Source organism: Bos taurus, chromosome 8, assembly GCF_002263795.3.
Source record: "Bos taurus isolate L1 Dominette 01449 registration number 42190680 breed Hereford chromosome 8, ARS-UCD2.0, whole genome shotgun sequence".
NCBI classification, from domain to species: Eukaryota; Metazoa; Chordata; class Mammalia; order Artiodactyla; family Bovidae; genus Bos; species Bos taurus.
Genome location: NC_037335.1, coordinates 84,859,897 through 84,878,772, shown reverse-complemented (window position 1 = coordinate 84,878,772; position 18,876 = coordinate 84,859,897). Strand labels below are relative to the sequence as shown.

Here is an 18,876-nt window from a genome sequence, read left to right as displayed (position 1 = left end):
TAGGAACCAAGATTCTCAGGAGGGAAGAAAGGACACACTGACATAAATAGTAAACGTTAAGTCAAATTCCTGAAATTCTGAATTTGCATTAGAAGAGTCAATTTAATTGGGGTGGGCAGGAACAGCAGATTATATGTATATATGTTTGCATGTGCATTATACATGAGTGTGCATGGGTACACCTCTTCCCTCTAGATCTGTTCATAGGAAAAGCCCAGAAATGGTGACTTGGTCTAGAAGAAAGAACATACAGATTTAACAGAGATGAGACTAAATACAAGCCTTATAGTCTTCAGTTTAAACTGAAAACATCAGTGTGAATTCAAGAGAATCCTACCTTTAAAAAATATAATAAAAAGCATATCGTTTGTGTGTGTGTTTATATATATAAAGAAATAGGACTGTGTGTGTCTATGTACACAGAACACTAGGAACTGTGACTGACACTATGGCCACTTATGTCCATCAGGGAGTGCTCTTACTGTGGTCTTGAAATGCTGTTTCTCACTAAAGAAACCAAGAAACAAAGAGAAATGACTGTCACTGGTTTGCTGGGCTGGGTGATACACCAGACAGGAAGTTACTGAAGACTAGAGGTCACAGCAAAGGGTCCCAGTGGCCAAGGACAGGTGAGTTGAGCTACAGAACCATGTGTTCATCTATAGCTTTCCTGAAGGGCTGTAACACTGAGGCACCAAATGGAAAGCGAAGGGAAGCATCTCTTTATAAAAATACCCCAATAAAGAAAAGCAAATGATGGAATGAGAGTCTCTTCATTTTTCAATCTGCAGTACATAAATGGATCAACAGGTTCTAACACATAAAAAACGATAAGCAGACAGGAAAGCACGCGACTCCACTGCAGTCTTGCCACAGGGACAAACCGAAGGACAATGAAGCATCCAGATCCAGCTACGAGTGGGCAAGAAACGTCAGAGTCACACAAGGAACAGCACCGTGAGTGTGCACTCAGCAAAAGCCAGGATTCTGAAGGTGACATAGCCTGAGTTGTGCTTCAGTTGATAAATGAAGGAAAAAGGGAGGGAGGGAAACCTGGGGATTCAGAGAGACTTAGAAGACATAGCAAACTAAAGAAAACGAATACAATTCATCAAGCGTCTAGGAAGGCACATACGAGTGGTAAAAAACCAGAAAGTGACAAGGGAGAAATAAGTGTAAAACTCCAAGGTCGTGGTTATGTTGTGCAGAGGGAGGCAGGAGGTTAGTGTTGTGACTGGGCCTGTGAGGCTCTTGGAAAGAGCTGGGAAAATGCTACTCATCACATGGGTGATGGCTCCATGGCTATTTGCCTTATATCTCATTTAACTACATTTTGATATAGTTTTTTTTTGATATCTAGGTGTGTGTGGTTTTTTTGGTATCTAGGTTTTATAATGAAAATGAAAGTGCTTAAGCATTATAGGGATACATATTTCCCACTACTAGCTCAGGAAAGGCCCTTGTACCCACCAAGGATGACTGTAATGAAAAACCAGAGGCATTTTATAGGACAAGCTCCAGGCTGGAGAAGTAAGAAAGAAGTTCTCCTCCTTCTCATCTACCCGCTAAGAGACTGAGAGTACCTCTGGCTCAAAAGAGCATTTTGATGAAGGCTGAGGACGGTCAGGGCGGGACAACAGGGGAGCCGGAATGAGCTGAGGACCTCCCCCTTGCTGGATGCTGCACGGCAAACAGGGGCTGCCTGGATCTGTTTTCAGGCAAGAGACTGTTTCTGTACTTGACTTATTTGATGTATTTCATCAAAATACAGAAGCTATCAAGATGCTAAGATCACCTGGCAAAGGCAGAAGTTTTATTTTCTCTTGGCCAACTATTTCCAAATAAGGATTATTAATTAATAAATGAGTCACACAAGTGTACTCCTCTTAATGTTTACAAGGATGCTATGAGAAAAAAATTGTGTACTTTAATTAAAGCCATAATTCAATAAATGAGACAACGTAATACAGTGTTAAGGTCGACTGGTCTTTTTAAAACATCATTCTCAAGGGGAAATGCATCAGAATCCAGGTCCTAAAATGGAGTATCCAAAGCGGAAGAAAGTTCTAGCTCTTTCATGAAGACAGACAGTCTGTGACTTTATTTTCTCATGAGCTGATCCTTTCATGGAAGAACTAGTCAAGATGGTGCAGGAGGAAAAAAAAATGCACTGTTCTAGCACTTACAAAGTCACAACTTCTTTTTAAATCCTAAATGTGATTCACCTAAATGATGGTTTATAATATAGATAGCATTAACAGCTTCTGGATTATTCTCAGCTAAATTCCCAGGTACAGCACGCGAACACGAGCTCACACGCTTTACCCCACACGATGCTAAAACGGTCTGGGTTTGCGGGAAGGTGGGTTTGAGGGAAGGTACATTTGAAAACCACCAGGTGCCACTACTGGGTCAGAAGCCTTCCAGCGCCCCCCCTCTCTGGTCAGGGGCCCTGAAACACTGGCCGGGCAGAGCAGGCGCCCAGAAGTGAGCTGGCACTAGCACTGCGTGGTGCTATTACCTGAATCGCACCCTGGTTTTTATAGCCTCTGCCATAGTACCTTCCACCTCTTCCAAATGTTCGGATCACTGGAGTGGAAATAACGCCTCTTGGACGCCTAAACACATAATAGAGAACAAAAGCAAACAGACTTGTATCTCTTAAAGATAACATTTAAAATAATATCAAATGGATTTAAAGGTGTCTAGTCTATGCTATAGGAAGCACAGACTTTAATTTCTGGATAATTCTTTAACAATGGTTTACATAATTACATACTGTTGTATATAATGGAATCCTACATAACCAATAAAAATATATTTAATGATATAAAGATGTTACCAGTAAGCTTATAATTAAAGTAACAGGTAAGAGGTTGGTTTTATTTACACAAATACATTTTCATGGTTCAGAACTCACCCTCTTGCTGGTCCTCCAACAGAAACTACCTGCAGGGGGAAAGGCCCACGGCCGCCTCGGCCCCGTCTGCTCCCAGCCCAGTGGCCAACCACGGTGCCAGCTATTTCTAGCTTCCCTCCCTGAGAAGGTATAGGTTGGATTCCTGCACAAAAGTAGATGAAAAAAATCTTGACAATCACAGAAATAGCAAAGAGAAACAAGCAAGCAATTTCTTTTCAAATGTGGTTTCTACTTCATATGAAGCCCTTTCTCTTCCTTTCTAAAGACTTCTTGTTTATTATGTGAACTATCTTTGCACACAGTTTGATTTTAATGATTTTAAGTTGTCATTAAAAATATATCTGAAAGTAAGACAACTGTGTTGGCTACTGGAAGAAATCACAACTGAAATTAAGTTATGGCTGAAAAATGAATACAGCTATTAGGAAGAAACAGATCCAATAAAGTACTGGGTATACATGGCACACCTTCCACATTATCAAGATAGAAATCTGCAAATTCAAACGTTTTTCTCTTTGGGTAATTACTTAGACTTTACTACCTTAACAAAACATTACAGAAATTAATCAGTAAAGCTAGCCTGTTAAGTCTCATTGTGTTATTAAATGATAATTTCCCTAGGCAGGGTTACAAATATTCCTTGTATTCACTAACTTCTATTAATTACTGGTAGCCTGAATATTCCAAAGTTTTCTAACTTACCTAAGAAAATGCTTAGACAATTAATTGATACCAAAATTTCTGATAAAAACAAAACAAAACAGAACCTCAAGCATCTTCTTTTTTGGGAGATGGAAAGGATTATAATAAATTCTCCATCATCCGGATGTTAGCCATGATCATTAACAGCTAGGTAGCGCTGTCCAACAAAACCTACAAATAAGTCTTACATTTTCTAGTAGCTACATTAAAAAAGTAAGAACACATGAAGTAAATATTAATAACATATTTTATTTAACCCAATATACCCAAAATAACATGTAATCAATATAAAAAACTACTAATGAGACATTATGCATTCTTTCTATGTTAAGTCTGTAAAATTAGGTGCGCGCTTAGGACACAGCTCAGTTTGGATGAGCCACAGTTCAAGTGCTTGAAGGCCACATGTGGCCAGCGGCTACCATACTGGACAGTGGAGATCTGAATTCCAGACACAATTTGGTAAAAGTTAGGAAGCACGTTCCTACTGTCATTTCAGACTAAACCACTGATAGAGCAATGTTCACAGTCAGGACTCCTCCCCACCCCCCCAACAGTATTTTATCACAACTGCAGGCCAGCATGAGTTTCCAGGCAAGGGTTGCAAAAAGCTGAAGCTGATTGTAAAGCAGAGAACACACATTACTGTGCATTGTGTGATGCGCAGTAACAGGAGGAAAGCACCCTGGAAAGCCAGGAGAACTAAGGGGAGGCAGGAGCAGGCATGCAAGTCCAGCAGAAGAAAAGTGGCTTCCACAGCTACAGAGAGAGGGCAGCGTTCACCCAGAAGAGTATTACTATTACAAAAGATGTCTCTAGTAGCTTCTCTAAGAACCCAAGTAACTCAACTGGAAAAATATTTCTGATCAAGAAAGGCTTGCCTATCCTAAAAGTTCTTCAAAGCTGTATTTGAGTAATCCTGTAACACTGACTTGACAGTCAGGTTTAGATTTGCAGTCCCAAAATGTGGCATTTATGACAAAGTTACAAGTCATGGGCTTCAAAGTACAGCAAAATCACAAGATAATATTTCAAAACTCAATGTTCAGACTTTTTCTCACCCTCACAAGCCTAATATGAATGAGAAGAGAAGCAATGGAAATTTAAACCAGACTATTTTATTAGACTTTTCTTCACTAATATTTCTCTGAAAAAAACTATGAAAAACTCTTTTATGCCAAGAACTGTACAATGCCCTTAGATTCTTCTATACAAGCATGATCCTCTTTACCTAGAGAGGGCTGTTAGAGAACACGAAGGCAAAAAAACGTCCCTGGGAATGAATGGGCAACCTGTCTATCACAGGAGGCAATGATTAGGAGGCAGGTGCACAGAAGGGCTGTGTGTGGACACACTGGTCCCGCTGGAAGACAGAGGTGGGTCAGAGCAAAGCTGCCGCAGAGACCCGGGGGCAGGCAGAGGCTGGCAGATGAGCAGCAGCAAATACCAGAGTGGGGGCCTATCAGAAAGGACTTGGTGCTGGAGTCAGGACAGACAAGGAGGAAGAAGAGCCAGAAGGAGCGGGAAGCTGCTGGTGGAAAAAAGCTCTAGGAGGAGTTGTGGCATAATTACCGCCCTGTGACTTGCTAGTCCTGCTGCTGTCACTGCCTGAGAAGGCTCCACAGTGTCCTGTTGCTGTCGCCACTCGGAAGGCACGGTAAGCGCCTGTCGCTACAGTTTCCCCATAGGGGCTTCCAAAGCCACAGACTCCTGTGGGACCCGGGTGGAGAGAGACGGGAGAAGCCATGAGGAACTGGGTTCAGGGAAAGCCACCAGTGGGCTTTCAGGCAGAGAGACCCCCGTGCCCTTCAGTTGTTCTTACACCATTAGCTGCCAGGGAAGAGCCTCCTGACTCTTCTGTTCACAGGCAACACAGGAAAGTCATCTTGCCTGCTCTTTGAGGAGCCTCTGGAGACCAAACACTATTGCTATGGGCTCTGCCACAGGCTTGGGAGGCAGCCTTAGTGGAGGACAGCTCCGCTGACCCCACAACATGAGAAAATCTTAAACCACAAATGTCAGCAGAGTTTTTTGGCTGACTTTGTAGTTAAATTGGCTACACTGACCAATTTAAAAATCATATCTCTGCAATAGCTTCTGCTCCCACTCCCTTTCCCATACATAATCTCTTCCAGGATCAAGTTTATTCCTTTCTAATGTGAAGAGCTGTTGCTGCAAACTTCATAACTAAGGCTGAGAATTATTTACAAGGTCTCAACACAGCAGGATACAGCTCACTGAGAAGGCCTGCATGTTATGTATGTGTGTCTGTCTCCCCACACTAGCAAGTCCGTACCTACAGTGGTGGACACACTCACCTGCAAAGCCCCGCCCTCGGCCCTGGGCCGGGGGGACGGGCCCGAAGTGCCGTGGGTACACAGAGGTGGGGTAGAAAGGCAGCGCCGCTGGCGGTGGGAAGGGGAGTGGGTGGCTCTGCCGGGAGAAGTTCAGCCCTTCCAGGATGCTTTGTCGCATCTTTTCTACCTTGGCAGCTTGCTCGGCCTGGAAGTCAAGGACTGGCATGTGAAAACTTCATTCACAAATTCAATTCAATTGAATTGGAATGAACAGGAAGAAATAAGACATGCTGACCACTATGCTACGCCTACATGTGTGTTAACCACTTAGTCATGTCCTACTCTTTGTGACCTCATGGACTGTAGCCCGCCAGGCTCCTCTGTCTGTGCTTATTTACCCATAAATAACACAGCCACAATCTGCTCAGTGAATGCAATGTTACTGTTGTTGTTGTAGTATAGTCGGTAAGTCCTGTCTGACTCTGTGACCCCATGGACTATGGCCCACCAGGCTCCTCTGTGCGTGGGATTTTCCAGGCAAGAGTAACTGGAGTGGCTTGCCATTTCCTTCTCCAGAGGATCTTCCTGACCCAGAGATCAAACCTGTATCTCCTACATCTCCTGCATTGTCAGGCAGATTCTTTACCACTGAGCTACCAGGGAAGGCCACAGAATGCAAACATGACCACAAAAGCCAAAAAAAAAAAAAAGCCAAAAAAAAAAAAAAAAGATACTTTATCTCATAATCTTATAAAACAAGAATTTAAATTTCTACCTTCTCAACATATTTTTAGATGAGAACCACTTAGTATAAAATGTATTAACTGAAAACAAATTTGGTTCTCAAAATCAATGACCAAGTCCAGACAAGTCATGCTTGCAGCCTTCCTTCCGCTCATGCACCAGGGAGTAGACGATGCCGAGTTCACATCTTTAAATTTTACTTTCCTAACCAATTCAATTTTAGGTCAAACATTCACTTTACAGAAAAGGAACTGAGGCAAAGAGTAGTAGATGCTTCTTAAGAGATGCCTGGAGCTCTCTAATAGAGAAAGGACAATAGACCGATTGACCTGTCCATGGGGCTACCAGTGAGGTAGCCTGCACAAATGTGACCAATACAACTTGTGTGTGTCAAATTATACTGCAAAAAAACACTGAGTGTCTTTTGTTGATAAATACATAAATATGTATGTGCTAAGTCGCTATACCAGCAACAAATCTTTAATCAAAGAACCTGAAAATCTGCTTACTCTGTAAATTTGTCTTTAAACTGAGCTGAACTTAAGCAGCATGTGGAAGAATACATGTTTTGTAGTCTAAGGTTAAAAAGCAAAAAGCTTGCAGCATATGTGAACTTCTTTTATATACAAAGGGACAAGATAACCCGATGACCTACTTCACTTTATTTTTAAATTAGAACTGTAACAAGTACAGTCAATCCTGACTATTCATGAGTTCCACATCTGTAAACTCAGCCACTTGCTAAAATTTATTTATAAACTCAAAATCAATACTCCTAGCATTTTCACAGTCATCTGAAGACATTCACTGAGTGGAATAAAGCTTGAGTTGCCACCTAAGGTTAAAGAAAGCACAGCACTTCCTTCATGCTTCAGTTTTTATACTGTAAACATGTGTCCAGTCACCATCTCCTTAGTGCCACAATTTTGTGTTTTTGTGAATGATTTTGCTGTTAGAATAGCACAGTGCTGAGTATTGGCTAGTGTTCCCAAGTGCCAGGCTGTGATGTGCCGTACAGACAAAATGCGTGTGTTAGTTAAATGAGCTTTGTTGAAGCTGAGTTATAACGTTGCCAGTCATAAGTTCAATGTGAGTGAGTTAACGATGTATATGCATTAAGAAGTATTTAAACAGAAATATACATAAGACAAGGTTATTGTCTTATTGACTGACTGATGAAGACGATGCAACAGAAGGCTTGCAGGACCCTAACCCTGTATTTTCCCTAAGTGCAAAAATTCAGTATTTGCTAATTCAGTGTTCAAGGTGAATTCATACAGTACAATTACGGTGAATAATGAGAACCAAGTGTATGTTCTGGGCTCAGCTCATATGGGCACTGAATTGACATTTAGTTACACACTGGGCTGGCTCAATCTAAATTAAATTCTTGTTGCATGGGCTCATTACAAATTCAGTAGGAAAGACAACAGATTAGCTAGTGAACATTATTTCGTTCTGGTTAGAAGGGGCCACCCCCTCCTCCCTGCCCCACCCAGCCTGCTTTCCTGCAACCGACCTGACCATCACAGAGGTCGATGAGTGGGGTCTTTTCCCGGCTTGCTTTGAGGAGTTTGGACTGGAAGAGCTTCCCATCAAAATACATCCAAGGACAGCAGTGTTCCCAGGGTACTGGCTGGCCACATGCGTCGTTTGCAAACAGGGCCATGTCCACGCCACTCATGAAGAGAGCTGACAGCTGAATGCCTCGGGGGTCGAGGTTCTCAATCTTTAAATGGAAAAGAATTATTTCTATGGAGTAAGAGTACTACAGCATCCAACTCTTGCAATGTCTGACTATAACTCTCCATGGGTCATAAGGACACCCCTCAACCAAATGCCCCCTAAGTAGCTCTATCACTATCTTACAGTGACTTAACACTGACCTGTCTGAACAGAAAGACTTTTTATGTTATTTAACAAATTTAAGTTTAAGAGGCTGTTTTATAAACATACTGAAATATTTCAATTTGAAATTTGTAAAGAGTTATACAAGTGTAAATCAATACTGTGTTTAAGGTGGACACATGACAAAGTAACAAATCATTAATGGTCTCCTTAGCAGTTAAGAAGCCCACAATTCATTTATGAAATAAAATTTTATACTGCAGATTCTAAACACTGGTAATATATTAACAGAAATGTGGTAAAAAGAAATATTCTATTAAGATTCTGCATTTTTAAAGTAGTTATCTTAAAAAAATTATTTGGAAAGAAATTACTTGGTATAATTTCATTCTAAAGCTTATATTTTATGTCTATTTTATATGTTAATGTTTTAGATAGCAACTTATTAATGAGACTGTCAAAATGTTTTAGGAGAAATGGATAGCTTATAAATGAAAGAACACAACAGCAAAAACACTGTATCTGAACCATGCAGACTATCAGAGTCTAGAGACTTGCATTTCTGGGTTCTTTTCCCTCAAGTCATTGGTGCTGTGAGCCTTCCTTCGTACACATAGCCCTTTCTTCTAGCATCTAATGCACAGGACAAGAAACACTGACAAATACAGTCAACTCTTGATTATCTGTGAAGGACCTAGTTTGTGGATTATCCAGGACTGAGTTTTAACTGTCCTGATGTCTGTCTTCCCACCATGCATGTTTATTTTCTAAGGTTATGGTATCTTGCGAATGCAGTCTTTATGCGTACCAAACTAAGCAATGCCTAACTGTGGCAGGTAAACGAGCTTTTCATTAAAGAGAAAAAAGATGACTCCGGTGCCAAACACTAATGAACTTATGATTATCTGATGTGTCGTGCTGTCGTTGTCAACATTCCTCATTATCAGCTAACACCATATTTTTCAACTTAAAAAAAAACCAAAACAACACAAAAAACAAAACTTGAAGTCAATGCAGTGAAGAACTTCCTGAACCTGAAGAAGTCTGTCCCTCCCAGCCCACGCCTGCTGGCTTCTGCTTGTCCAATGTAGTGCTGGAAAGAGTAACTAATAAGCATATTCAGTTGAGGGCATGTGGGTTCGGGATGATAGATGAATTTTTACATTTATGAGCAGAAAGCGGGGCGGGCACAAAATGGAAATAAAAAAAGTCACCTAACTTACTTAGATCCCTACTGATCCTGCCTCTCTCTGCACTGCAGAAAGGAAGTGGAAATCCCTTTCTTCTGAGTCTCGAGGCAGAGAAAGAGTTTCTCCTTCCTAAACACTGACGCTGTGGGAAAGTGTCACAGCAGCGATGCCAGCCTGAGCTTGGGGGCTACCCGTGCAGCACCCATCTCCTGGCCTCTCTGCAGGGATGATGGCAACCAGGCCTCTAGCCACTCTCTTGCTGCCAGTCCACAGTCTTCTAGGCCGGGAAGGGAGGGCCTGGTCAAGGCGGAGGGGAAGGCAACGGTGATGCTGATGCTGCGCTGAAGAAAACAAAGTGGCAGCAGCGTCCTTCGGGGAAATTCGATGCTACCGTCATTTCTTAGTGACTGGTGGCGCGGGCCATATCCACCCTCAGGCCTCACTTAACTAACAGGGCTCAAACCCACTTTGGCAGATGCCCATCTGAGTGCTGAGGCTAAGAAATAAGAGCCAGAACACAGAGGCACCTCAGTTAAAACAAGTAACTTCCCAGTGAGCTGATGGGAGGAATGGCTAAGTCTACCTTATCCACACACATATATATTTATTTTAAATGACTTTATCATTACTTAATGAACTGTGTTTTTATGGGTTTAAGAAATGATTTTCAAGTCAATTAGTTTTAGAAATAGCAACTATTAATTTAATAAAGGAAAGTTCTTAGAAACTGTCTAAATAAAGTGAATAAAATCTCAATTACTGTATGATTTCACTTGATTCAAAAAAATTTTAGTTATTTTACATGGTACTTTATACTTCATTCCCTAAATGTTAATTGTACATATAACACTATCTAATATTTACGGGGCACTTACTAAATATGTATCTGATACCGCACTAAGTATTTTTTCATATATTATTTCATTAACATCTCAACAACTGTATGTGTGATACTGCTGTTAGAACTCCATTTCATGGATGGAGAAACTGAGTCACAGAGAGCTCAAGGTCACAAAATTGATAACTGGTAGCACCAGAATCTGAACTCTTGATCATAGAAATGGCTGTAATATTCACATTTTAACCTCATTCTCTTATACCACAGAAGATAAAATATTCACCATTATTCAAAGTTCCTTAACTAGAAAAATAGTGACAAGATTTTGTAATCTTATAGGAAACACAAATATGGAACGTATCTCCAGCCAATTAGTTGAAGAACCAAATTCCAGTGAGGTTTACTTTGTCCAACTTCTAATTACTGGGCAACAGACTCTTACTTTGATTTGGCATATTTACCTATATGCACAACAATTCTTACAGGTATCACAGACATGCTGCACGTCCCTAATACTGTCTTTAAAGCTCTTCATTTTCCATCTTTTAATGCTGCACTTGGCATGTGAAACTGTTAAAAGAATTTAAGGCAATTATAGGGATGTCAAGAGCAAGGGAGAAAGAAACTGGATAAATATTAAAACTGTACAAAGATCTTTCTCTTCATCCTTTACCCACCCTCCTTCAAATACAGCATCAGTGCTGACTTTACCTTAGTCTTTATGTTTGTGCTGGTAACCTAGGAGAGGTGCCAAAAAATAAAAAATAACAGGGAAAAAGTGAGGGCTGTTAATCACTGAGCCACGCAGAACACTCATCAATTGTTCAGGGTTGTGGCGGGAGGACAGAGAATGGACAAGATGAAACTCTTGCAAATTCATTTAAACCAATGGTTTCAACATCTTTTCCCAAACCTCCCATCAGAATAGCCATCAAGAGGGCAAACTGTCAAAATTAGGTCTTTCCCTTCTGTTCTCCTCTTTATTCTCAAAGCACATGATCGGCAAAAATGGGAGAAGAAAAACAGGATCTGGGCAATCCACAAACTGGATAATGGCCTCTAAAACAACAACAAAAATCAAGAGTTGACTATATCCTAAGCAGGAAAACGGTGTTTTATAGAAAAGCACTGTCACTGCTTTTGAAATATCAAAACAACTTTAACGGTTAAGCGAAAAAGCCATTTTGAAATTTACTTTTCTATCACTGAATTTTGGGACTCTCAGTCTCTGCATAGGGATTTTTGTTCATTTAAATAATGATTAGTTCTCAATCTGATAACTGAGAGGATCACTGATCTTAAAAAACAAAACAAAACACCCCAACTATTTCTCCCCCCAATGAACGCTGTTATTTTCCCTTCCAGCTCTCTCAGGATTTATGGTGCTCGTGAATGAAGCACTAATGATGCAGGCTGTCCTTGGTGAAAGGAACACAGACCTCCAGACCAGCAAGACCCAAAGGGACAGTGGTGGGCTTGAAGTAACTGCACATAAAATGGGTCTTTCTAAACACAGCTCTAAAAATGCCTGGCTTTAGATGAAGAATCAGGAGAAAATCATGAAAGCACTAAGACCTCAAAAGAACCAAAATGAAAGCTTAGAGTGTGACTATCTTTCAAAAGTTATATCCTATGTGTTGATCCAAAAATGAAAAGGATATGGGAGAAGATGAACTTTGAGTAAAAGCAAGTTGATGGTGAATAAGGCTTGGTGGGCATACCTGATACCTGGCGGTCTGATTTTCAGAACTGGGATGTCAATACTGATGTAATAATCTAAATAAGAGAAACAGGAAGTAGAGGTAGAGGGATGGCACCACACTCTAGTCAAAGTATTTACCACACCCCTGAGCACAGTCTGCTGATGAAGACGGTGGTGATGGCACCACTCTAGGACACAGGACGAGGGGCCTGCACTTAGTGCCAGCCTCTCAGGGGACACCCGGCCAAATATTCTACAACGAAAACTTAAACTCAGAACCATTAAAAAAATTTCTCTCTAAACTACAAAGTAAAGAATATAATTTGAGGTAGACTCGCCTAAGTTTGGTTGTCTTTAGTTTAGCTTGTTTCAAAGTCATCAGAAGCCTAAGGTGATCACAAATGACATGGGGTCCACACGGTTGAGGGCCAACACTGGATTACTGAATTTAACTCAATAATTTAGGGGCAACCACAGATTTATTGAGCCCCAACAGTAGAATACTGAAAACCCATCAAATGAGCCTAAAATTCTTCTGCAGGGTAAGAACGCCTTCATAAAGAATGGTAAAAAGATCTAAAAGTGAAGGCAATTTTGTCAAAAGAGATTACTTGATTACAAATCAAATTTTGTAAAAAAAAAAAACAAACAAAAAACACAAACCACAACAAAAAAAAATCAAACCAATGGCAAAGAAAAAACCAAAACCCTGTACATTAAAAAGAAAAGGCAGATCCACTAATTTAGCTAACTCTGAAGTCTTGAACTTTCTAAAATTTAGTGTAGAAATTAGAAAGCAAGTACAGCCATGTGGACATAGTGACTAATAAAAGTGCACTGAAAAGATAAGCACACCAAAAAACCAGGTGACAAAATGGACAAAATTAATACTGTCAAAACAATCAAAGGAAAAAAAAAAGAATACTAGAAGGGAAAATTAAAAGGAATACGATGTTAAATGCTGACTAGAAGGGCACAGGAATGATGACATAATATTGTTCTTCAAGTGGTTTTTTAAAAGGGATTTATAATACCAGGAGGGCGAAGACTTTTTTTTTTTTTTTTTAGAGAAAACGAATGTTGTATTTAGGAATAATAGAACGAAATAAGAAAAAGACTCCTGGCCAGATGTTAGTAAACTCTTAGGACCAAGCCCTCCCAGGGTTTGGGATCCCCACCTGAAATAAAAGGCAAGTTTACTTCCTGATGTGAAAAACAAGAATAAATACCCACTGGTAAACAAGGGAAAAATCTTTATCACACAAAAGTAGACTTGACTGTTTCTATAACGGGGAAGGAAATCCCTTTTGCCCTGAGGCTCTTAAGTTCACGTCATTAGTATTACTAGTTTAGTGCACTGAGTGACTGCTTGGTGAGCCATGGCTCCAAAATAAGACCTCCCAAAACAAAGAATGAGGTTTGTAGATTACCTTGAGCTCCTGCAGCTGATCAGGCTCATAGAGTTTGGGGGACAGCGCCTGAGCCAGGAAGGCATCCAGCTCCTGGCGACGCAGTATCCGTGCTCCAGGCCACTGCACCATATACCTACAGGGGGTGGACAGAGAGGGTCTGGTGTCAGGATGGAGCAGTCACCAGTCACACGCACAACCTGGTGGTCGGCTTCTAGGGAGAGTCAGGATGACACAAACCAAGGAGGCCTCTACAGACTTCTTAGCCAGCTTCTCTAGTTTCACTGGATGATGCCAGTTACAAATGGAAACCTAATCATTAGCTGGGCTGATCAGAATGTTTGATTCTGCAATAATTAACAATAGCATACTAAATAAGAACACACTGCAAACCAGCTGGTGATTTTTTTTTTTTAAATATATAACATATTTTTCTGAGGGGTTTAAACTCTGAAAATATATGTTAAGCACCAATTTATATGATTTATCTATTTTAATTCAATACACAGTACCTGGGAGGCAGGTCCTAAGTCCAAATAAGCAAGATTTACCTCCTGATAAAGAGTTAAGTCTTGTGTAAACTGTCTGCACGGAAGGGGCTCTGGTGGTGGCAGGTGAATGCCCTGCAGTGGAATAGGAAGTGACAGCAGGGACAATAAAGCTTCAGGCTTCAGAACGGGCACCTGAAGAGCTAGTGCCAGCCATCCCTGGGGTCATGCAGACGTACTGGGGCCACCCTGGTGTGAGCACCTAAAGGGAAATCAATTTCTAAGTCTCCAAACTTCTATTTGTACTATCTGCCTGAGAACTGGCAGGTGTCCATAGTCCCTTTTCTCTACTGATCACTTCCCTTTACTCACCTTGCCGCTCAGCACTGGCCCAGTGACAACCTCCAAATCACTAGGTAAAGGCACAACCCCAAACAGTATCTGGGTGTGAGAGCGAGGGGCTAGCCAGTAAGAACTTCATCATAAGCCTCACTGCATATCCAATGGTTCCTAAGTCTGTATTCAGCAAACTTGAAGGATGACCTAGTCAAGTTGCCAGCTGATACCTCCAAATAACTCCTGGTCATCCCTATGTGATCTCTGGCAAATAGCTTAAGAGGAGTCTGGAGAACTGTGACATACCTAACAAAGCTCTTTTCCAGTACTGTCTGCTGAGAAAGGTTTCTCAGCGCTTAAAATTTAAGTTGACAAAATTAGAATCAGAGTTAGTGCAGAGCCTTCTCTCATTTCGGTAATAATTAATATTCATCCACAGGAATGTAAACATAAAAGGGGAAGGAGGAAGTTCTATCCAAATGATTAAGAGGGGTATTTTCAATAAAAATCCCAATAGAAAAATGAAAGTGCTCACTGGTGCCAGGTGCTAGTATTTGCACACAACCGATTCCTTAAGTGGTCACAGCCACTCTGAGGCAGGAACCATTACTGTTCCATTATAGAGACGGTGAAGTGGAGGCACAGAGCTTATGTACTTCACGGTCAAATTATGCAGTAGAAGCAGAAAGGAAGGTAAACAAACAAGGTAAACAAGGTGGGTGTTCAATCTCTATGGTATTTAGATTTGATCAGATATACTTAAAAGAGTGATGTAGAAGTTTTACTTTATTAAACTGCCAACACTTACAAAGATAAAAATAATACCCTATGTAATTGGTTGAGTGCCAAACATCTTAAACAAAAGTCTTACTGAGTTTTAACCACAATTTGATGCAAGAAACAGCAAATCTGAACAAAGTCTCCCTACTTTTCTCTGAAAAAAATTATTGTAGAAAGATTGTGCTCAATATAAAATGTTCCTTGCCTAAGTATCCATATTTTGCATCCCTTTTTTCTTATTTTTTAAAAACTGTGGTAAAATACACATAACATCTGAGCAGCTAACACTTCAAAATACACATAACAAAAAATCTAGCATTTTAATCACTTTTAAATTGGCAGTGCAACGGCATTAGGTATAACCACTGTATTCCAACAGACATCCCCCACCATCCATCACTACAACTCTTTTCATCCCGCAAACACTAATTCCCCTCTTCATCCCGTAGCCCTAAGGCTAGATGTTTCTTTAAATATGACGATTCGGGGAAAGACTGTGTCGTGGACAGGGCGTTTTTCTCAAGTTCCTTCCTGGTTTTCCTGGCAGCAAAGACTCTCGGCACCCAGTTTAGCTGCAACAGAAAGTCTTTGGGGTTAGTGGTGGTTAGGCGCTAAGCTGTGTCCGACTCTGCGACCCCATGCACTGTAGCCCGCCAGGCTCCTCTGTCCATGGGATTTCCCAGGCAAGAATATTGGATGGAGTGGGTGTCCGTTTCCTTCCTCACAGGATCTCCCGACCCAGGAGATCAAACCTGGGTCTCCTGCATGGCAGTCAGATTCTTTACCAACTTAGCTACGAGAGAATCCCAATACCTACCATTTCCTCCATCTGACTTTCTATTTACATTTTAACAACGTTAACCTTTATCTCTTTTTCAATTCAAGTCCTCAGAAGGAACTTCTGTATATAGAAAGAGCATGATGTGCGTTCCTAAAGTTATGCATATATACAGACAAACAGCTTAAAGACCACAGAACATGGACGGTACCACCGGCACTGCAGTGAACAAAAGCTGACCCTTCGATCTCCTGTGTCCACACTATCCTTATCTGTGCATGACAGTGTTTTCAATCCCTTTATGTTTCTCAGTTTTCTCCAGACACTTTTTCCCATGTCTTCCTCCTGGGTCAGGCTTTACGTTTTCTACCACTGGAGTCTGAGGGTATCTGAGTTCTCCGCTAGTCACCTCTCCTCACACTGTCCTTCAGAAGCACGGAAGCTGGACTAGAAGAGGTCTCCAAGTCACTTGGTGGACAGAACCAACGTGGTCTGCCTCCGACTGGCACAGCTGGGCAGCTGAACCCTGGCTATGTTCCTGGCTATGCTGCAACAACCTGCACTTGTTTGGGGGGCTCAAACCCTCTATCTAATTTATTCCCTCTCTCTAATTTATTAAGTTCCTCCAGAAAGTAACTCAGTTTGTCTTCTCAGAAGCTCTCTTGGATAAGGACGTCATCGGTCTGGTCTCAGCTGTCCCCCAGGAAGGCTGCTTTCTGTTTCGTTCTGGATACATACTTGACCCTCACACTGAACCTCTGCTCAGATGCTAGTCCCTCCTTGGTGTCACTACAAGGATTCTAGAGATTTGGCTGTCATTCTCCCCCTTTCTGATTGCTCTATTCATTCATTCATTTATTTATGGCTATGCTGGGTCTTCCCTGCTGCGCACTGGCTCTCTCTAGTTGCGGCTTGCCAGCTTCTCACTGTGTCAGCTTCTCTCCTTGCGGAGTACTGGCTCCAGGGCGCATAGGCTTCACAAGTTGTGGCACACAGTATCTGCTGTGAATGGGATTAGTTGCCCCGAGGCACGTGGGATCTTTCCAGACCAGGGATGGAATCTGTGTCCCTTGCACTGGCAGGGAATTCTTAACCACTGGATCACCAGTGAAGTCCTGACTGCTCTTGCAATGTCACATTTGGAACATATGTAACATATAGGTACTGACATCACTAGTGAAAGCATAGAGAAGATCACCACCTCCTGCCCCAAAGGCAGAAGTTGAACCTCATCACGAAAGAACATCAGCAAATCTTGACTGAGAAAAAGTCTACCCAGAGATTGACAAACTGCACCCAGGGGCTGGCTGGCTGTTTTTAAACACAATTTCCTAGAGCAGCCACACCCATTAGCTCACATGTTGTCTAAAAGATATAATCTCCAGATCCCTGATCTATAAAACACACCAGTGTTTACTCTTCAGAAACATCTCTGCATCAACCCAAAGAAACCTGAGAAATCTGGAGGAGACAAGGCACCTGAATGCAAGAACAAGGCAAGATTTTGTTGCTAATAAAGGATGTTACTGAGATAAAAAGAAAAATCTGAGTATCTGTAGATGAGATGTATCAGTATTTTTCTGATTTTGAGGATGTCTTTAAAAAAAAAAGAAAAGAAAGAAACAAAGAGCTTAGGGATAAGGGTGGTGTCATACTCACAGCTTCCATTCAAGGGATTCAGGACAAACAGCCAGGAGAAGAGAAAGCCACTGCAGTAAAAATTTAATATTTTGGGAAACTGGGTGAAAAATAGCCACCAAATCTTTGTACTAATTTTGCAATTTCAAGTTTAAAATTATGTTAAAGAAAAAAAAAGATTAAGGAAGGGAAGAGCCTTTGGGATGACAGCCTGGCCTTGTGGCTGCTGACATTTGCCCAGTTCAGCCATCAAGGCCAAGGGTCACTCTGTGTGGCCTCCAACAGGGCCTTACCATCTCGGGGACACAGAAGCTGCCCTTTGGTGCCTCTCCCCCAACCTCAGCAGACTACTGTCACACAGCTGCAATTTCTCCAGAGAAAGACCACTGGGCCCATTGGCCCTAGACTATAGCCTGTCCTTGGCAAGCCCTTGGAGAGACACACCAACCTTCTTACGCATCTGCCCTGCCCCTGCCCCCACCCCCATGCCCTTCATCACACATTCTTAGCAGGCCATACCCATCAATCAAACAGGCCGTACAGGGTATACTCCTTTACCTACTTGTCCCTGTGGCCCAAAACACTCACGAAGGTAGAACAAATTCTCTTCGCAGAGATGGACCAACCCATTTACTGATGTCCTGACCGCAAATCCTGAGACTTGTGCCACAAGCCACTCTCTCTCATCTCTTCCCAACCAGCCCCTCCTCCTCAGGATCTGAAACTCTGTGAGTCTTACCAAGTGGGAAACTCCACGGCTTCAAGCTGACGCTGCACACAACAGTCTCTGCACAACCAAGCATGTCTTCTGGCTTCTACCCAAGTAGCAAGTATGAGGGAACCTGTGCTGTACTCATGGTACTCATGTACTCTTGACACCACAGAGATGAGCATGGGAGGAGGCTCAATCAAACTCAAGATTACTAGTTGCATTTGTTAACCTTTTCAAGTTCTAAAATGAGTATGATTTTTATAAACAACCACAAAATAAACAAATAAATGGGAGCCAGGACAATCCTGAAATCATGACTTTCGAAAGGCCATCTGAACAGTGCCTAAAAGAGGCAGAGCTATTTCTGGAGTAATGGCCAAGGAAGTCATGAGGACTGAGCCAAAGACTGGGGTCTGATCACTGTCCAGTCTGCACTTGCTAGGTATCCCAGTACCGCATGAGGTCCAGTGAATGAACAGACAAGACGTGAAGGC

At 41.7% G+C, this 18,876-nt stretch overlaps 1 protein-coding gene across 2 annotated transcripts in view; it reads right to left on the bottom strand.

Annotated features, from left to right (window-relative positions):
• FAM120A (family with sequence similarity 120A) overlaps window positions 1-18,876 on the bottom strand; it is a 115,961-nt gene that overhangs the window by 5,749 nt on the left and 91,336 nt on the right. The window contains 6 exon segments of one of the 2 annotated variants that reach the window (NM_001098905.1): window positions 2,522-2,618; window positions 2,921-3,062; window positions 5,195-5,332; window positions 5,941-6,124; window positions 8,183-8,392; window positions 13,672-13,786. In NM_001098905.1, coding sequence (NP_001092375.1) covers window positions 2,522-2,618; window positions 2,921-3,062; window positions 5,195-5,332; window positions 5,941-6,124; window positions 8,183-8,392; window positions 13,672-13,786 — 886 coding nt within the window. 2 annotated transcript variants of the gene reach the window in all.